The following is a 20,994-nucleotide window of genomic DNA, read 5'->3' on the forward strand; positions in this document are numbered from 1 at the left end:
AAATGGCTGGTTCTCCCACCCTTAGGTTCATGGTTGAACAGAGTACTGGTGGTGGCACAGGCACTAAAATGCTGGACCCGGGTTGCTGGGAGTTGCCATTTCTCATGCACAGATATACATACAGTTCCTTACAGGGAGAGCAGAGTGGGTTAATTACAGCAGGGAGGACGGCCCGTTGCGGAAAATACACCAGAGATTTCCCAGGTTACCTGCACAACTTTGTGGTCACGTTATAAAGCTTCATTTTGTAGTGATCGTTGGCAGTGAGGAAAAAATATTCCGTTGTGAGAGCCGGGTACCAGGCGATGCACTTGGGAACAGCACTCTGCTCAATGCGGTCCCTTCGGATCACAACCAGCTCATCTGTGATGCTGTGCTCCAGGTCATATTCCACCTAGCGGCAGAGTAACATAGACCCAGCGACGGGCTGGTTCACACATCCAGCTGCATCGCTTGGTCTCGCTGCAGCTGAATCTGTCTTCGATTGACACCATAACGCCAGCCCGACTTGACTTATTTAAACCATTTGGGGTGGGTTAGGGTATTTTAGAGAATGTTTTTACTGTAGAATTTTATTGTTTTAAACTGTTTTATTGTACGCTGTACATCGCCCAGAGTGGCTGGGTGACCAGCCAGATGGGCGATTAATACATTTAATAATAAATAAATAAACAAACAAACCCATCATCACAACCTTTTCCTCTGCACCAACTGATACCTGTTCCCTTTCAGGAGCTACACGGGGACCCTCGCTGGACTGGTGGATATTGGGAGCTGTAGTCCAACACATGTGGAGGGAACCAGGCTGGGGAAGGCTGCCCTAGGCAGTAAAGCACAGGGCCCAAATCCACCCCTCCAGGGTTCCCCAGAAGGCCACGCCTCTTCCTCTGGCCTTGCCCCCGTTCCCTTCCCCTTGACTGCTGACTGTTTGGTGGTTTCGCCATTTTTGTGCTGTTTTTTCCCCATTCTAAAAGGCTGAAATGCCTCTCCAGAGGCTTAGCTACTGGCAGGAAGAGCTTCAAGCTAAAAGATGCTGGTACTTTCAGTTCTTTGGCCCTGCCTCTCTTGGCTTCAGTCCTGCCCACCGTTGGAATGTGACCCCCGAGAGGTTCTCCAATGTGGATTTCGGCCCTTGGGCTGAAAGAAGTTTCCCGCCCTGCAGGAAAAGGGTTCCCAGGTGCTGGAGTGACTCTGCCCACCCAGGCTTCATCCACTGGCTCTCCTCAACAGGCAAAGCTATGAAGACTTCCTGTTCAGGCTGGGATTTCACAGCAACAGCAGCTTCCATCGATCTTGCCTTGTTCCGACTCTCAGCTTGTTCTCTGGTTCTGTTCTCTGAGCTTTGACTCCTGGCTTGACATCCTGGCCCCCTGGTTCCCAGCAGCCTAGAGCTCAGCTCTGGCACTTCTCCAGACTGGCTTCCACATCTCCCGGCTTAACCGGGAACTGCGCCCAGCTGTTGCAGCACTTACCAAGAGTCTGTCTTCTCCGAGACTTAAGAGCCTGGGTTCATCGCTGTCAAGGTGCACCCCAAAGAGGATGGTGCGGATAGGCTTGTAGTGGGAGCGGAGCGCTGCTAGGCGCTCCCAGACTTTCTCCTTGCCTACGATGACTATTTTGTAAAGGGTCACTGAAATGTTTTCATCCTGGAAAACAAAATTAAAATGGAAACAAAAAACACTATACCCATTAATCTGTGCTGTTTTCTTTCTCTCTCTCTTTCCTGCCTTCTTTCCTTTCCAGTGTGGTGTAGGCCTTAGAGCCCCTTAGGGCTATGGGAGGGGCCGCAGCTCTGTGGCAGAGCCCCTGCTTTGCTTGCAGAAGGTCCCAGGTTTGATCCCCGGCATCTCCAGGCAGGGCTCGGAAAAATCCTACCTGAAATCTAGGAGAGCTATTGCTGTCCATCAGTGTCAACAGTACTGGGTTGGATGGAACCAGGATGTGACCCAATATGAAGCAGCTTCCCATATTCCTAAAACTAGGGACACAGAAGATAGAATCCTTCCTCTGTCTTAAGGCTGACAGAGTAATCTTGGGCCAGTCTCACTTTCTCAGGCTAATCCTACCTCACAAGGTTGTTGTGTGAATATATTGGGCAGGGGGAAGTAAGGAAGGCACTCTGTCTTCCTCAGAGGAAGGATGAGGTTATAAATGCAATCGTAAATAAATAATCCCGGATTACCAGAAGTGGATTCCCCTGAGCTGAATCTGTGCTTGGAAGAGCCACAAGAAGTGCGGAGGTTACAGAGTGGCCACGCTTCTGTAGGAACAATGAACTGTGACTTACGCAATGTAGAACTGGGGGCGGGGGAGTACTCACTGCGGTGGCAAGGTACTGGGAGTTGTGGGAGAAGCTAATGAGGGTGACAGGACCTCTTGAATACTGGAAAGGTTCTGGACACTCGTCTTCCAAGGACAAAGAATCGAGGATGTAAACGCTTCCGTCGCTGAAACCGGCCGCCAACAACGAACCTAAAAGGCATATTGGGCAATAGGTTCACACACCTCTCATCTCGGCAAGACGGGATTATCTACGGTTGCTTTGCCCCATTTACCTGGAAGCAGAAGGAAAACAGTGGTTCTGCATGACACTTAATATAGTGCTATATTAGCAATGCCTGTCCCCATAGACAAGATCCTTCATGATGTTTATTCAAAAGTAATTGCTGTCCAGAAACTTTAATTAGAAACTTCCTCCTTGTGGCTTCTGCCTCTAACTGCTTCCTGTTCAGCACACAGTACCATTAATTGGCCCTTCATCCCTCCACATGGAACAGACAAGGGGCAATTCATTGGCTTTGTTGAACAGGAAATAATTAGAGGAAGAAGCCACAAGGAGGAAGTTTCTGATTAAAGGCATAGTAGTCCCAAAAGGGCTAAATAGTGTTTTACAGGCCAACCTTGGACAAAAATCACTGTAATGGCCAGCTCTGAGGCCTTTTCCTTAGAATGGTCCTCGAGGAGGCTTCCAATAGTGCTAGAAGACCTGATTTGATTCTGAGGGCCCAGAATGACCTTGCTTTGGAACTAGCACTGTCTTTGTGATTGCTGCTGCATCCATATGAATCCTGCTCAGCAAATAATCATGACAAATTATGACACCATTAGAATTGAGTGCTCTCTTTACTCCAGAGCAGGGGTAGGGAATCTCTTTCAGCTCGAGGGCCAAATTCAGTTTTTGAGAAGCTCTTGGTGCCTTCAGTCCCAGTAGTGAGTGGGGCTGAAGGTAAAAGGGCTGGGCCAAAATACCAAAAAGACCAGCATATTTTAGCCTGAAGCTCTTTCTACCAGTAACAAAGCCTCAGGAGGGGCATTTCGGCCTTTTAGAACAGGGGGAAAAAACTGCACCAAAGCCAGGAAACCACAAAACAGTTGGTGGTTGAGGGGATGGGGTGGGGCCTGGAGAAGGGGGTGTGGCCACCCAGGGAACCCTGGCGGGCTGGATTTGGCCCTTGGGGGCCTCGGTTCCCTGCCCCTGCTCCAAAAGATATGAGCCCTGCAAAAAACGACAACAATTACCCCAAACTTTGTCATGCCAAGGAAGAAGGCATACAAATCCATACCATCGTGGTTATAGCAGAGGCTCCGGATACTTCCGCCCTTAAAGATCCGGCTGATGAGGTATTTATTGAGCATGTAGTTCCACACTTTCAGGAGCCCGCAGCAGCTCCCCTTGGCCATGAGAGGTTGGCTTGGGTGGCAGGCGATGGCGTGGACGGCCTCTTTGGGCTCCTCCAAGCACTTACTGATTTTCATCCCCTCTGGCTTGATGTGAATCACCAGCGCATCGGACGTGGCGAGCAGGAAATTCCTGCTCCGTGGAAAAGCAACAGGATGATTTATTTAAACTATTTTTATCCCACTCCTTGCCCCCCCGCCCCCCCCCGAAGGCTCCTGGAGCTGTTTACATATAACAATTAAACAAGACAGTCCCTGCCCGCAGGTTTATAGCTGAAAAAGACACAACACACAAGGAAAAAGGAATGGGGAGGGAAGAGGGGAAAGTATTAAGTATTTCAGTAGGGCTAGTGGAGGGCTCTCATCTCCCTCAGTACAGCCTGCTGGTGGTGATAGTAGAGGGAGGAGAATCATAGAATTGTAGGGTTGGAAGGGGCCTAGAAGACCCTCGAGTCCAATTCCCTGGTCAATGCAGGAATCTAAGTCAAAGCATCCATGACAGATGGCTGTCCAGTCTTGTCTTGAATGCCTCCAGTGTGGGACAGCCCACCGCCTCCCTAGGTCATGGGTTCCATTGTCATACTGCTCTAACAGTCAGGAAGTTTTTCCTGATGTTCAGCCGGAATCTGGCTTCCTGTAACTTGAGCCCATGATTCCGTGTCCTGCACTCTGGGATGATCGAGAAGAGGAGGAGCCACAGATGAATGACAGCAGCCTTCCCCAACCTGACACCATCGAAATGTGATGGACAGCCAATGGCCATGCTGTCTGGGAATGATGGGAGTTGTGCTCCAACACATCTGGAGGGCACCAGGTCAGGGAAGGCTATATTATGAAATCGTAAGAGAGAGCCCGCCAGCCTTCTAGGCTATTGGTTCTATGGTCAAACTCCTCTCAACTCCCAAACAGCAGAGCCTATGGTCAGAGATTGTGGGAGTTGTAGTCTGAAACATCTGGAGGGCATTGGGTTGCCTGCTGCTGCGTCCTCTCTATGGAAACGCGGGAGACGGCAAGAATGCTTTTGCCCATGTCCTGATGGTTCCAAGGGTGCTTGCACAGGGAGACTGTGCTCCGTGATGATTAGCGGGAGGGGTGAGTGGCGGCGGAGGCAGCACTGTTTGGATTTTCTACCTGATGCGCCAACGCTCTTTGGGACGGCTCAGGGTGCCCAGATAGCTCCCGCGCCAGACGTGCCAAACGTTACTCTTTGGAGTTTTTAAAAACAGCTTCTGGACCTGGCGTAACGTGGAGGTTCTCTTCAGCTCTCACCTCACAATGAAGGGATGGCCGGACAAGGTGCAAGAAGTGGGGTATTTGGTGATGTCCACGGGACACGCAGGCTTCTTGGAGAAGGAAATGGACCGAATAGGCCCCAATTTAAACTGGCTGTACCAGTGCTGAAGCTGTAGGTCTCCATCGTAGAACTTCACATGGCCTTTGACGTCACAAGTCACAAAACTCCTGAAAAGAAGCATCATTTGTTGTAGAGATCTGGCGTAATACCAGTTCCAAAAATAAGATGTATTCACTTTTAAGGCAGGAGGTGATTGATGTGGATTTCCCCTAAAGTAAAGCCTAGCCAGAATCAGAGAATGTGGATAAAAGAATGGGAGTGAGTGCCACTGAGTTGGATGGGAGTGAGTGCCATTGAATTCAATGGGGTGTGTCTCTGAGGAGGCCTGTGTAGGGCGGTACTGTTAATGGTCTTGAATCCAGTATCAGCGGCAGTATGCCTGTGTACACCACCTGCTGGCACATGAGCGGGGGGCACTGTTGCACTCATGGCCTGCTTTTGCATTTCCAGAGTGCTGGACTAAGTGGACTTTTGACCTGATCCAGCAGGGCTCCTCTTGCGTTCTTACGAATAGGACCTAATGGGCAAGAAATACGTGGAGCTGTCTCCAGTGCTCTGAACAGGAGAAATCCATCCACGCGTGGGGACGGTGATAAACCTGCCCGTCCCCTCGCTCAGTTAAGGGGTCAGGACTGAAGTCTGCGTGTGAAGCAACAATAGAAACGGCTGTTTTAGAGAGGAAAAGGTGGAGAAACGAAGGGCTTCTCCACATGGGGCTTTTATCCTGCGGCTGGGGTTGGTTACTCATAGACATTCGTGGCCCTTTACATGATGTCATCAACTTCCCGGGCGTCTCCTACACTAAATGACCTTTATCGCATTTTTTGAAAGATCGGAGATAACGAGCATTACGGGGCGTTGTTTCCTCGTGAAAAGAGGAAGTCATGCGATAAGAGGAGCTAGACCACAGCATCATCTAGTGGCTGCATAATGAAACATACAGGACACGCAGATAATGGGGGGAAAGGGGGGGAGGGACGTGCGTGTAAAGGGAGCCCGTTGTGATCCTGCAAAGAAAATGGAAGCGGAAAGCCCTAGTAAAGTTGCTGGATTTTAGTCTGGTGTAGAAATGCTCCAAGTCTGGAAGGCATCATGAGGTGCTAGGGTGTCTTTCTGGGGCTCTGACGAGGGGCAGTAGATTTCCTTCTTTTATGAGTCCTTATACAGGACCACAGGAAGCTGCCTTGTACTGAGTCAAACCCTTGGTCCATCAGACTGACTGGCAGCAATGGCTCTCCGGAGTTTGGACAAGAGTTTTTCCAGCCCCACTTGGAGATGCTGGGGATCCACCCTGGGCCGTTCCTAGCAGATGGGTGCTTTCAGGGCCTGGGATTGTCAGTTTGTTGCAGAATCAGTTGTGGAACTGTGGGATTCAGCAGATCACTTTTCTCAGCGAACGTATGCTGTGCTGCCCTCTCCTGGTTACAATGGGGAAAGTTCTCTCAAGACTTATCAAAATGACCCATGTGTTATACGAATTCATGGAGTGTCGCCCCGCCGGTTTTTGTTTTTAGCTTTCATGCAGCCATGGAGTGGGGTGGGGTCCTCTGAATTTGACTGAAACAGTGGCAGCTCGCTAGGTGAACAGGGAAGGGCCGTAGCGCAATGGCAGAGCCCCTGCTTTGCATGCCGAAGGTCCCAGGAACACTCCCTGGCATCTCCAGGTATGGGGGCTGGAAAACCCCCAGCCTGAAACCCTGGAGAGCCGCTGCTGCCAGTCAGTGTGGACAGTGCTGGGCCAGACAGGCCAAGGGTCTGACTCGGCATAAGGCGGCTTCCTTGGCTCCGAACGTGGGCCAGCCACTGTCTCTTAGCCCAACCTCCCTCACAGGGGTTTTGCGAGGAAGAACGGGATGAAAGGTGAGATTCGAATGCAAAAGGTCAGTCTGGGAAGATAACCTGCTCACCGGCCTGCGATGGCAAGCACCGTGATGCCGTCCTTCTGCAAGTACATCACTTTGATGGCTTTCATATTGTACGGCTTCACGCACATGGTGCTAGCCTTGGAGAGAGAGTAAACGGCATCCCAGACCACAATCTTCCCATCCAATGTTCCAGTAATCGCTTGTTCGGTGCTGAAGTGGAAAAGGGACTGGCTAAAGATACCCACAGCCTTGTTGAATGTCTGGAGGAGAGAGAGAGAGAAAGGGGAGGGGTAAACCCCTCACAATGCTATGTTTATGTTTATGTTTTTTGTATTTTATAATTTTAAGTTTTGTGAACTGCCCAGAGATCTTCAGCTATTGGACCATATAGAAATAATAATAATAATAATAATAATAATAATAATAATAATAATACAGATGCCCTTCAACCCCAAACACAAATGATTTGACCATGGGAGTGTTTTCAAATGCATATTGGAAGTGGAGAATAAGAGACAGTTTGCTTGTTACAAAATGCTTTAAATAATAAAGTAAAATGTCTACGTGGGAACGCATTTCCATGCAGGAACCAGCCTGCAATCCTCACATCATATGCAATGCATACCATCAGGGTGTATTTTCAGCTCCCCACCCTACACACACACACATACACACTGCACAAGCAGCTGGCAGAACACATCTGGCCCCAACACATCTGGCCGCCTGGCCAATCCATGAGCACACACACACCTCCCAGAATGTTTTCTAACTGAAAGAAAAAAAGGAAAGAACAGGAAAGAGGAAAGGGAAAATGAGAAGGAATAGAAGAAGGAAGGAGGGAGAGAGAGAGGGAAGGGAAGGGAAAGATAGAAACAATAGAGGTCTACAGAGTGGCTCTAATATACTATTAGCATATAGTTATGAAGATTGGGGGGAACCCACTATTCACTTCCATTTTCTATCTCTTTATCTCACTCCCCCCACCCCCTCACTCCAATGTATTTCTTTTGAAGGAACAGTCAAACTCTTTATTAAATTCCATATTCCCAGTTGCATATGGAAACCATAGCTCCCACTTCACAATTTTATCTCCTGACTGCCCAAAATGTGTCCAGCAGCTGCATGTTAGAATAAGCCTTGGAGCACAATTGCACAGATTTTGCATGCCCACCGGCCTGCCCAAATCCTCCATAAGCTGGACCAGTCAGACTACAGCTTTCCATTCCCAAGACTGATTCAACAACTGCAAATTCAAATCAGACTGACTAAAAGGCCATAGATATGAGCTGGGGGAGTTGGGGGGTAGAAACACTGCCGGGCAATATTTCTGTGAGTTGGCTGTGTGTAAATTAAGCAAAGGTAAACAGTTTCCTTGGTTTGTGCAGAGATATTTTGGAAAGCCATTCCAGAGTTTCCACTCAAGGACGATGGAACTGCTTACTGCAGAACCTCAAATTTAAAGAAGTAGAGGCTGTTCAGTTTCACAACTCCCAGAAACTTTTCTGTATACTCACTTTCTCTGTTAGGAGGGGAGCATGGTAGTTCAAAATATTGCAATCCTAAGGACAAATAGAGCAAATGTCAGGACTGAAAGCCTTTGCTTGAACATGTTGCTGCATGAGAGGAATCTCTCTCTCTTTCTTTAAAGGCAGCTGAGGTTGAATTATGAACAATTATTCATTCATTTATTTATTGCATCTATATCCCGCCCTTTTTCCCTCCAGGGAACCCAAGGCGGCGTATATAATCCTCCTCCTCTCCATTTCATCCTCACAGCAACCCTGTGAGGTAGGTTGGGCTGAGAGTCTGTGACAGGCCCAAAGTCACCCAGTGAGCTTCCATGGCCGAGTGGGGACTCGAACCTGGATCTCCCAGCTCCCAGTCCAACACTCTTGCCACTACACCACACTGGCTGTCTTTATGAAAACTAATGTTGGAAAAAAGCTGGCATTAACAAGAATGCTCATCATGCCTTTTGATCTCTGCTAGCCTTCTCCAAACTGGTGGCCCTCCAGATGTTTTGGACTGCAACGCCCACCGGCCTCAGCCAGCATAGCCAATGTGATGGGAGTTGTAATTCAAAACATCTGGAGGGCCACCAGGTTGGGTCAGTCTCCAACCAGAAGCAGCTCCTTCCTCAGCGGCAGCCAGAGCTGTGGGTCCTTCCCGGCCCACACGCCACCAGACATTTGCACGGAAGAAAAGCTGTGCGGAGAAACTGAGTGTGTTGGCGCAGCATTGCTGGGCGTGCAGAACTTAGGCTGCTTCCGCCAGTGGGCAGGCGGGGTGAGGGAGGCCTGGTGACGGAAGCGCTGCCTGGTTCCATTTGCACACAGGAACATGCGCGTGCAGGGGAGTGGAGATCAGGCACTGCTGACACACATGCTTTCAAGACAACCTTCACGGTCTGAGGGGTAGCCTAGCAGGTTGCCCTCCTGATGTGTTTGTCTTCAACTCCCATCATCCCCAGCCAGAATGAAGATGATAGAAGTTGTAGTGCGGGGAGGCTGGTGGCTCTGAGGTCAGTGGGAGGGTGAATCCACTCCAGGTTTCAGTCAGAACTCTAAAGGACCTACCCAAGGTGCAAAGCTCCTTTAGCATTCTGACTGGTTCTGACTGAAACCCAGAGCAGATTCACCACCCTGCTGGTCTCGGAGCTACCAGCCTCGACAGTTGTAGGCCACCGCTTCAGGTGGGCAACCCGCTTGGGGAAAGCGGGTCTCTTCTGACTGGCTGGGCCACTGCAAGAGTTCCAGGCACAGAAAGGTTTTGGCCATTAGCTGATCTGTCACTTGAGCGATGGTTCCCCCCAACACACATTTTCAGAAGTGCTGCGGCTACCTGTCCAGCACAGGTCAAAGGCAGCCTCAAACTGGGACTTTTTGTAATTGTAGCTTGAGATTCCCAGGAGGCCAAATCCTGCTCTTTTCTGTGCTTGTGCAGTCGTGGAATAGGCAGAGGCACCCACATCCCTCACAGAAGTATTATTATTCAATAGAAACGACACACTCAGGTATGACATGGGGCTTTCATTCCAACCTACCCACAAGTAAAAGATGACTTGAGTTTCACTATTGCTGATCAGTTCTTTATGGTCTCTGGAATTAAACGCAATGTAATCCTGGAAGAAGAACAAGCCACATGACAACAACAGCAACAACACACACAACAAAAACTATGTGACATAATTTGGAAGCCTGCACAGAGTTTGACACCTTAACAGTTCTATACATATCTACTCAGAAGTAGGTCCCATTGAGCTAAATGGTGCTTGCTCCCAGGTAGAAGTGTATAGGACTGCAGCCTAAATGTGATTCCAGGTATTTACTAAGGGCCATTTTACAGACATTTCGTCTTGTTTATAAACAGTCCCAGCTGTTGCTCTCTCCCTTTGTCCAAGGTGTTCACAAAGAAAATAAAATGTGTCTCAACCTTGCCATCCATGTTCCTGGTGCTTTACAAGGAGCAAGAGGAGGGTCTGTGATGTACTCGATAGGCCCAATTGCACGTGGAGTGGTGAGACCTGGGTTCAAGTCCTCACTCAGCTCATTCAGTGGCTGGGGGCATGTCCAAACCTAACCTACCTCACAGGGTTGTTGTGAAGATACAGGGGATCTTTTCACTTCATGTTGCCTGGAGTGCAACTTTGTGCCACTTGAGTATACTTTCAAGAGATCATTTGTCGTCTTTAAAAAAAACCCAATATTTTATTATCCTTTTCTTAAAAGCTGAATAACCACTCTGGGGAAAAGTGAGTTAGTGACAGCACAAGCCCCCAGCCAATCAGTGCAGTGCACAGCCAGCTTCCACTGTAAACTGGCAGAAGCTCTTTCCCCTGGACTTGATCCTAAGAACTAAGTATGGGGGGATTCCCTACCTGCCGGTCCGTGGGGAATCTGCCCGCAGCGGGGAGGCGATCCATTCCTCCCCCTGGAATCCTCTTCGGCCAGCTCCACTCCATGGCGATTCCGCAGAGCTGCCGGCCGGCTCCAAAGTGCCAGCGATACGGCCACCATGCCGTATCGCTGGCTGAGGGGTATTGACTGACTGTGGACACAAATGGTGTCCTGGACGCCATTTGCATCCGCAGTCAGTCCCCTTCAGCCAGCGATGCGGCGTGGTGGTGTATCGCTGGCAATCCGGAGCTGGAGGATCCAGCCGAAGAGGATTCTGCAGGGAAGCGGAGGTAAGTGTTTCGTTCCGCCACAGACTCCAGGGGGCTGGATCCTTTAGAATCTGGCCTCATTGGAGTCCGTGGCGGAATTCTCCGCCATACCTACTAAGAACATAAGAAGAGCCCTGCTGGATCAGACCAGGGGCCACCTAGTCCAGCTTTCTGCTGACACAGTGGCCAACCAGCTGCCCACGGGAAGCCCACAAGCAGGACCAATGGAACAGCACCCTCCCACCCCTGTTCCCCAGCAACCTGTGCACATAGCCCTCAGGACTAGTAGCTACGGATAGCCTTCTCCTCCATGAATTTGTCTAAGCCCCCTTTAAAGCCATCCAAGTTGGTGGCCCTCACTGCATCTTGTGGAAGTGAATTCCATAGTTTAACTATGTGCTTTGTGAAGAAGAGCTTCCTTTGATCTGTCCTGAATTTCCCAGATCTCCCAGTCCTGGAGAGAAGAGCGTATGTCTGACGGTGATGTGGCGAGTGCGCCTCAAGAGCACCGCGACTCCTTTCACACGTACACCTATGCTCTCCCTGAGTGGGCGGCCTGTGATAGTTCCTTTCTCCCCACTGCGCATGCAGACAGTCAAGGTGTCTCACCTGGAAACCAAACTGGGGCAGGATCTCTACGCTGCAAACAGGACTCGTCTCGGGCGAGGTCCACCTCCAAATGCAAACTTTCTGAGGTGAAGAAGAAAACGTTCCGAGGGGGCGAAATCACAAGCCCCCCAAGCCTATTCGTGCTGCCACACACCCCACCTGGATGCCGGCTTGAGGCAGCCACGCTCCTCCAGTGGCTAGGAACGCACATCCCTACTGTGCTCTTTTAGCAATTCCGGCGGAATTGTAACTAGCCCAGAGAGCTTCGGGGGGGGGCGATATAGGAATCAGTGGAGGCTGGTGGCTCTGACGTCAGTGGGGCGGGAAGTCTGCTCCAGATTTCAGCCACAGCCAATCAGAACTCTAAAGAAGCTATCCCAGGTGCTTCGCAAGTGATGCAAAGTGCTCCGGACCTTGGACAGCCCACTTCCAGTTCTGACTGACATCCTGAGTGGATTCACCGTCCCACTGACATCGGCACCACCAGCCTGCACTGATAGAAATGTAATAAATAAATTAATAAATAGCCCATGCTTTGGGAAACCCTGCTCCCATCATCCCCAGCATGCTGGCTGGAGATGATAGGAGTTGTAGCCCAACACATCTGAAGGCCACCAGGCTGGGGAAGTCTGCCCTAATCCTTGGGTGTTTTTAAAGCCAATTATGAAGAAAGCATGCAAAATCGTTGGTGCCTTCAAGCCCCACAGTGCCCCCTCCCGCACCTCCCAAATTTCAAGAAAAACTGATTCGGGGTCCCTGGCTATGAGCGAATGCTTCTCTTACCTGCACTTCTCCGGCCCCAATAGTAGCCAGAAACTTGGAATCATGGGAAATGGCGATAGCAGCAACTCCTCCCTCTGGGTGACTGTCGAATATTGTGTGCACAGGAACCCTGGACAAAAAGACGCCCGCTACTGCGACTCAGAGTTGAAGCTGTTCATGTCGCCAGCTCTACTCTTGTCTGTGCCGAAGAGATAAATTCCGGACTCTGGCTTTGTCGATACCGAATTAACCAAATTAACCAAATGAAGGGAGGGAGGGAGGGAGGGAGGGAGGGAGGGGGTGGGGAACTCTGCAGACTTCCCATGAGCTGCTGAGGCTAAAACCAGGGCTGGTCTCAATGGTCCAGCAAGGCGTGGTCTTCCAAGGGCCCACACCCCAGAAGGGGCCTAGTGACAGGAGCCCCCGGAGGTGCTCCTCCCCTTCCCCCTTGCAGCTGGCTTGTTCCCCCGCCTCTCGCTCTGGCCCAGACAGTGGTTGTGGTGGTTTGAAGGAGGAGCAGGAGATGCTTCCTCTCTGCCTGTCAGGCAAGCAAGCCAGGGTGGAAAGGTAAGAGAGAGGATGAGAAGCAATAGCAGCAGGTGATAACGACAGCGATAAGGTAGGCTCACCGAGGGAGGAGGCCCATTGAGGGCATCTTGCCCAAGGGGAACCTTGGACTACAGCTCCCATCATCTCTGACCAGTGATGGGACTGATGGGAGCCGGAATCCATCACCATCTGGTGTGCCACAGGTTGTTCCCCACGCCTGGTTGTAGTCCAGTATTCTGCTTCCAACAGTGGCCAGCTCTCCAGATACCACAAGAAGGGCATGAGGACAACTGCCTCGCCTGTTTGTTTGCCCAGCCACAGATCTTCCGTGGCATGCTGCCTCCATGGACAGAGGCAAGCTATACCACAGCTAATGGGCATGGACAGGCCTCCTCTCCAGGGATCAACTTCTCCCACGCGAGCCTTGGCTAGAGGGGAAAGACATCATCACTGCACACAGCTTACGCCGAGTAGCTGTCCCAAACGATCACCAAGCTCTCGTGGCCCCGGTCAGCGGTCGCTATCCATCTCCTGTCTTCACTGATACAGATGCAAGAAATGCAGCTCGTGTGTCCCTGGGAAGACGAAAGAAGGGCCCCCCACACCTGTGAGAGACGAGCCTGGAACAGATCGGAAATCTCCTGCAGGCCCCTGAACTGTATGCTTAGCCAGGAAGGAGCCCTTCTCCCTTCACATGTCAGGGTGAAAAGTGAGCCGATAAGAGCCCCAGAGCAGTTCGGATTCTGAGGAGGATCAGCAATCCATGGGAGAGGAGTCAGCTCATCCCTCACAGGCACAGCAGCTGGCAGAGATTCCTCCTGCCGGCATTCCTGAGATAGATAGTGATCCAGGCAGTGAGAGAGCACTGGAAGGAGGCTTGCTGGACACTTGACGCAGACGCAGGGAGCGATGAGCGATGGAGGGCACGGAAAGGAGGTGTAGCTCCCGTTTGGCGCCCAAGCAACGGCCGCGTCCCGTGGACCCAAGGGAAAGAGGGAGGATCTCTTCCTAGCCCATAAGTTCAGGGTCTTCAAGTGACTCTCCTTCAAACAGGGATCAACTGCCTACTCGGAGCATAGGCTACTCCGCTGCTCATTGCTTAGTCGCTGGTGATTAGCATCTGAAATAGTCATTAAGTTGTAAAAGAATTAAAGCCTTGAAAAGAATCCTTTCGTCTGTGTCTTGAGTTGGCTATTGGAGTCTACTGAAAGAAACCGCCAGGGCGCTCCTGACAGCACAGCACCGGGGGGGGGGGGGCATGTGCGGCCCTCCAGGTGCTGTGGGACTACAACTCCCATCATTCCTGACCACTGGCTATGCTGGCTAGGGCTGACAGGAGTTGCGGTCCAACACATTCCCCAGCCCTGCTTTCCAGAGTGCCCCGTGCTGCCTCCCTGGAGCACCATCATCTGAGCCGCATTCTCGATTAGCAGCACAGTTCTGTTGAAAGTCTTCCATGGGAACTGCGTTACTGCAGGAGTGGGAGACCCGTTTTGGCCCAAGGGCTGGGCTGCCTGTGAGGGGTGGGCGCATGACAGCAGTGGGTGTGGTGACGGGGGGGGCCACCCCCCTGCTCTCTCACACTCACGCACGCACATGCACACGTACTGGGCAGTGGTTTAAACCTCATCTCCTCATGCTCAAATTGCACCAGCGCTTTATGATCTGCACTGGCTGCCGGTCCATTTCCAGGCCCAATTCAAAGTGCTAGAATTAAATCTACAGTTTACACAAAGGATCATCTCCTGCCATATATACCTGCCTGGCCCTAAGGTCGTCCTCAGAGGGCCTGTTGAGCACGCACTCAATCATAAACCCAGGTTTTCCCTGTGTATTGTGTGAAAGGGCCCTAGGATGCAAGACGCCCTTTCTGTACTCCTTTTCCACACATTCTTGCTGTGAGAAGGATGATTTTCGTGATTCAGGAGAAAGGAGTTCCTCTAGTGCCTAGGCAGAACTCAGCCTTACCTGGAGCAGATACTGCCTATTCCTGAGGATGTCGTGGATTACCGCTGTGTTAGCCGAGACATACAAAATCACTCGGAAGTCTTCATCTAGCAGGTTGAAAACTGGGAGCTTGCTGTTATAACCAAACACCCAAGACAAACTCTGAAAGAGGAAAGTGGTGCATTTTCAGGGCTGCCCAGCCCTTAGTTTAAAAAATGTCACTGCACCCTTGTAGGCAAATGGTGCAGCCTGCATCATCTGCACAATTTCTCTTCTTTTGCACAATTCAAGATGCAATCCTATACACATGTAACCTAGGGGGAAGGCCCATTGAAGTCAACGGGGCTTACGTCTGAGTAGACATGTATAGGATCACATTGCTGTTTTTGTTCCCTAGTCATGGAGAGTGGGTAATCATCCAGATAAACACATCCCACATACACTAGGAGTAAACAGTCCAATAAGAATTGTACCAATAAACAAACCCAGACACGCTTTGTAGCTGGAGGCCTCGGCGCCCTGCCCTCCCAGGCCAGGTGGAAATGAGCCAGGCAGAGGAACAGAGACCTGGTCATGCAGCTGGATGGTCTAGGTGGACTTCTGGATCAGGCCAATGTTCCACCTAACAGAGCATCCCACTTCCCACAGCGGCCAACCAGAGACCTCCAGGAAGCCCACGAGAAAGGTGCGAATGCAACAGCCATCCCCTGCTGTTGTTCCCCAGCAGTTGGTTTTCAGAGGTACACTGCCTCTGCTCCTGGAGTTTGCATCTAGCCATCATGACTAGTAGCCACTGATGAGACTTCTCCATCTATTTACCTAATCCCCTTTTAAAGCCATCTAAGCTGGTGGCCATCGAGTGAGGCGGTTGCCTCAGGCGGCCGATGATGGGCAAGGTGGAGGGGAGGGTGGCGGCAGCTCTTTGGCCATTCCCTTCTGTTGGGGGCCAGAGATGTGTGTTCCACGTGGACTGCCCTGCTCCCCATAAACTAGCCTGCTGCCTTCAGCTGTGGTGGAGGTTGCTGTCCCCTCACCTATTGAAGTAAGATTCAACTGCCAATTTCGTTTCTGTGGGTGGAACAGGGCGGGACAGTCAAATGTCTTGGGCCGGCCCTGTCTTGTGGCAGCAAATTCCCAATCATATTATATGAAGACGTAATCCTTCATTTCCCCCGTCCTGAACATTCTGCCCATCAGTTTAATTGCGTGTCCGGCATCTGCCGCCAAATTCTAGATGATGGGAGTGGGTGATATAAGGGCCCCTTTTCAATTTTCTCCGCACCTTGCATAATTGTATGAAAGTCCATCACAGACTCCTACAACCCATGCTGGCTGGGAAGATGGGAGTTGTAGTCCAACATATCTGGAGGTTGCCTTGGTGGAGAAGGTTGGTTTCTCATGTGTGTGTTGTGCCTCCCGCCCACCCCATTAGTCGCCTTGTCTTTTTTTGAACAATACTCACCAGCGGGTGGGCCGAGAGGGGCCTGATGTTCTCTTCCAGCATCATGCCTGGGAGAGCAGATGACACTACAGACTCTTCCCCCAAGGCTGGCGTCACACTGTTGGCAGTGGTTTGCATTCTGGACAGTCCATGTTCTTCTTGGGCCGCTCTCACGCCCATTTCCCTACTGGCTCTTTCGTCATCACTAAGCGGTTCTTGCCTTCCAAGGGCAAGGCCTACCTCTTGGCGCATCTCAGTATTATCTGCCTTCGTGGCAGGACTACCTCCACTATCTTTGCTGGCAGCGCTTGCCACTTGCAAAGAAGCAAGGTCTTTTTGGCTTCTTCCAGTGCCCTCTTGACTGGCTACTTTCTCCCTACTTTTGGGATGACCATCTTCCTCTGCATGAACCGACACTCCTGCTTCCGGTGGTTGGCTTCTATCCTGGCCTCTTTCCAATCCAGTTTGGCCCCCCTGTTCTTTATCATCCTGGACACTGGCTTTGTGGTCCTCCTCTAAAGTTGCACCTGGCTTCTCTTTTGATGATTGGCCCTCTTGTGCTTCAATCCTGGGCCCTTTCCCCTCCTCTAAGGACGTTTCCGCTGCAGTTTCCTTAGAGGGAAAGCAAAACTTTAGGTTGAGAACTGAAGCGCCACCCCCTGATCTGTGGCAATCCTATTTTGCCCAGCTCCTGAGATTTCATTAAACTTTCTCCAAACACTTCCAAACAGACCTATGCATTCATCAGGACTAGAAACATGACTTTTTTTTTTTTTAATGAAAGCTGAGACACATGGACTGCTGGAGTCTGTGTCCAACTGTAAAACACATGGGACTATGTTTTTTTGGTCTACTCGGACACCTTTGTTGACTACTGAGCTCACAGTGACAAATTTCTTGCTTTAATACTTACACCAGAGAGTAAATTGTTTGCAGTGGTGTCTTTAGAAGCTTCTGGAGGGCCCAGAGAACTGCTGGTTTCTACTGGGACGGTCTCTTGTTCTGTAGCCTGTGCTGCAACTACTCCACCTTGAGTTGCTTGCATGGGTTCTGCAGAACTCTGGACATCTTTGATCAGCCCCTGGCTGGTTGAGTCTGTCTCCTCAAGCGTCATTTCAGCACCCCGCACCTCTTCCCTGGGTGCCTCAGCTCCTCGTTCCAATGACTTTGCCCTCTGAGGGGTGTCCGTTTCATTGATGCCCTCCTCCATCCTCTTCTACAGGCTTCTTTATAAGTATCTCTGTAGCTAAGAAATAAGATGTAAATAACATAATCCACAAGACAGCATTACCATGACAAGAATGTGTAACCCACTAGTATATTTTTCTTTAAGAATTCTGAGGGGGAATACTCCTGAACATGCTCAGTAAAGGAGTAAGATAGGGAGTGGCCACCATTTTAGGCAGTTACCAAAATTGCAGTGTAGCTTGCTTTCTCCTCTCTGTAGGACCCTGAACCTTTGGGACAGGTAAGTAGGGACGTTTCTTTTTGAAACTGTTTTACAGAGCCATGATTTTTTTTACAGACACTATGAGTTCCCTGTTGTTTGTATTCTTTTATATTGTATAAAGGGCAGGTTAACAAGTTGTTCTTGCACTGCTGGATCCTGATCCATTTTGAGAAGATTGCTGCAGAGCTGGAGTAAACTGAGTAGAGACTGTTTTCTTTCTTCAGCCAGCAGAAAAGCTTCAGAAAAAAAGTTTGTTTATATTTTTGCTGTGGACTCAAGCTGAAAGACAGAACTTTGGGAAGGTGTTTTGTTTTGGTGATAAATGAATTGCTATGCATGTAAAATTATTACATGTACATTATTATTGTTTTTTAATTAAGAAATTAAAATGATATATGTGAATTGTCCCTGTACAAGGCCTTTGCTGTGAGTCACTTTAGAGACCCTGAAGAAAAGTGTTACAAATGCACAGAGACAATGATGTGAAAAAGCCATTCCTCTGATCCTAGATCAGGGCAACTGGGGGCCAAATCCAGCCTGCTGGGGGTCCCCCAAATGGACACCTCCCCTTTCCTAGGCCCCACCCACCAGTCATTTGGTGGCTTCCTGGCTTTTGTACAGTTTCCCCCACATTCTTCAAGGTAGAAATGCAGCCCCGAAGTCAGGGCTTTAAGCTACAATATGGGTTTTTTGTATTTTTGACCCCACCCCCTTTGACCACACCCACCATTGGACTGTGGCCCCTTCCGAAATGTAATGCAGCCCTCATGCTGAAAGAAGTTCCCACACCTGCCCCAGATGTTGCTGCTGCTGTTTTAACTGCTCTATCTTTATGTTATAAAACATTTATTTTCTTGGGAGGGGCCGAGCACATACTTTGCATGCAGAAGGCGCCAGGTGCAACTCCAGCATTACCGTAAGAAGAGAAAGACCCTTCTCAGCCTGAGACGCTGCCTGGCAAAGTAGAACAGCCTTCCCCAACTCCCATCACCCCACGCAGCATGGCCTTCCACACATAGGCAGTGCCAGAGAGGTGGTGGCAGGTGCCCCCCAGACAAGAGCTCAGACCCGTCACTCATGCTGGACTTTTGTGGTTACTTGAAGGAGAGGAGCTTGTCATGCAGAATTTCTAACTGAAGCGTAAACTGAAAATTAAAATAAGGCTGCAATCCTAAGCACATTTCACTTGAAAGTCGACTCCATCAAAACTGATAGGACTGAGAAGATAAGGTGGCGGGCTGTTAATATGGCATATGCTGCTATTTGTCTTTCAGACAGCTAGTATGTAGGTGTAGCACAAAGCTCAGTCCCCATTCCGCCCCCAGAAATGCACATTGCCCCTTTTCCCGTCCCCTCACAACACTATTTTTTTTAAACCTGGTACTGCCACTGGATTTTACAATTCCTAGTTTGTTTGTTTATTTATTTCATTTCTATACCGCCCAATAGCTGAAGCTCTCTGGGCGGTTCACAAAAAGGGTATTGTTATAACGTCTCACATCTTTCCTCTGTTGTATTTTTTATCATCATCATCCTTTCTTTTGTCCCATTTTAGAGACCTAGTCTAGACCTTTATGGCTCTTTTACTGATCCCTGTGCAACTTGTTACTGTGCATGGTACTGTGTTTTATTCTTTCAAATATTTTGTTTTACGCTTTTAACTGCTCTGTGGCATTTTAGTCTTTCCACTGGTCGTAACCCGCCCAGAGAACATTCGTTACCGGGCGGATCAGAAGTGTAAGAAACACATTGTGGTTTGGTGCTTGAGCCTGTGCTGCAGTGGCCTCCGGCGCACGTCTCGGTGCCAGGGCTGCTCCTGCGGGCTCCGCGGTCGGAACCTCTCTCTGGGAACCAGGCTTGCTCCCCCTTTGTTTTCCCTGCTCGCCCCGCACCCCTCCTCTTGCTCGGCCTCTTCCCACTGTGACGCTTTCCAGCCAGCCCAGCCTCGCCTGTCTTTCCCAAACTCACCTGCCCGGCCTCCATTGCAGCACAGCCACTTCAACAGGGCCGCTGACTGTTTGCATCAGGTTCTTGTTCCCGTAGCAACCAGCAGCTGCCGGAGAACGACAGGCCGCGAAGCAATTGCCAGAGAAGCACGCCGTCTCCTAGGCCTGGACGGGGGAAGAATTTCGTTTGGGCCGTTTATTTGGCAAGAACGTACCAAAACCCGCAGACCTCTCCACAAATGCATGGAAAGAGCCTGAGAGTCATAGAAGCTGAAATGTGAGAGAAAGCAAAAGTTTTGCCCATCCAGGCAGAGGGCTTTTGAGCGCTATCTTCCTCTAACCCAGTGTTTTGGACTACAACTCCCACCATTGCTAACCAGTAGCCACGCTGGCTGGGCTGATGGGAGCTGAAGTCCAAAACATCTGGAGGGCACCAGGTTGGGGAAGGCCGGCTGAGCTCTTAAAAGTCTGGGCTTTAATCCCTGTGGATTCAGACGGGTTTGTGGCACTGAATTAGGGTTGCCAACTTTTTTTCCCTGACGGGCTTCTCATTTTTAATGACGACAAGGCAGGATGGTAGAGTAGATGGTACACGGTCTTCTTCATGCTAGCAACAGCTAGACCTATTGAGTGTGGCCAGTGCAGAAGGCTGAGATTTTAATTCCATCCATTGTTTGATAAGTTAGCAAAATTTGCAACCGCCTTCAATAAACATGACCAGGCCTGTAGCCAGGGGTGGGCGGAGAGGGGAATTAGCCCCCCTAAACTTTCTCAGCCAGCTCCCTTTTTTTTTTTAACAAAGAAATATTAAAGTTTACAATGTTGTCTTTAAAAGGCCTGCGAACCAGCTGAACTGCCTTCAGTACTCCCCCCCCCCCCCCCCGAACTGTTAGGCTGGCTACAGCCCTGAAACCATGAAAACTATTGAGATTTAAACAATTAAGAGTGTGGGAGAAAGCAGAGCTGACGAATTCATATTCATCCACCACTAGGGCAGATGCAAGCTTGCAACTTTGCTTTTTTACTAGAATCCCGAAGTCCACCCACCAAAACCAGGTGCAAAACAGTGGCAGACATACACTTAGAATTAAAGAACAGGGTGCCTCGGAGCACCTGCTTAGGCCAGGAATTTGCTTGGGGACATAACTCAGTGGCAGAGAGCACCTGATTTCCATGCAGAGGGTCCCAGATTCCATTCTCAGCATCTCCAGGTAGAGCTGGAAACTCC

General features: G+C 50.1%; 1 protein-coding gene across 1 annotated transcript in view; it reads right to left on the reverse strand.

Moving 5' to 3' along the window:
* Positions 1 to 19,832, reverse strand: part of CFAP251 (cilia and flagella associated protein 251) — a 42,518-nt gene extending 22,686 nt beyond the window's left edge. The window contains exons 1-15 of the mRNA XM_084820135.1: positions 19,789 to 19,832; positions 17,284 to 17,616; positions 16,392 to 16,982; positions 14,951 to 15,091; positions 13,448 to 13,557; positions 12,455 to 12,563; positions 11,672 to 11,752; positions 9,941 to 10,018; positions 8,412 to 8,456; positions 6,940 to 7,157; positions 4,948 to 5,139; positions 3,564 to 3,811; positions 2,321 to 2,472; positions 1,473 to 1,646; positions 210 to 394 (exon numbers count right to left, since the gene is read on the reverse strand). Of these exons, the coding sequence (XP_084676261.1) occupies positions 210 to 394; positions 1,473 to 1,646; positions 2,321 to 2,472; positions 3,564 to 3,811; positions 4,948 to 5,139; positions 6,940 to 7,157; positions 8,412 to 8,456; positions 9,941 to 10,018; positions 11,672 to 11,752; positions 12,455 to 12,563; positions 13,448 to 13,557; positions 14,951 to 15,091; positions 16,392 to 16,982; positions 17,284 to 17,580 (2,621 nt within the window). The 5' untranslated portion in view covers positions 17,581 to 17,616; positions 19,789 to 19,832. The remainder of the gene's footprint in view (positions 1 to 209; positions 395 to 1,472; positions 1,647 to 2,320; positions 2,473 to 3,563; positions 3,812 to 4,947; positions 5,140 to 6,939; positions 7,158 to 8,411; positions 8,457 to 9,940; positions 10,019 to 11,671; positions 11,753 to 12,454; positions 12,564 to 13,447; positions 13,558 to 14,950; positions 15,092 to 16,391; positions 16,983 to 17,283; positions 17,617 to 19,788) is intronic.
* Between the last annotated feature and the right edge of the window lie 1,162 nt (positions 19,833 to 20,994).

The sequence above is a fragment of the Heloderma suspectum genome, chromosome 13, assembly GCF_057233095.1.
Source record: "Heloderma suspectum isolate Gila_16-S chromosome 13, 16-S_ref, whole genome shotgun sequence".
NCBI lineage: Eukaryota > Metazoa > Chordata > Lepidosauria > Squamata > Helodermatidae > Heloderma > Heloderma suspectum.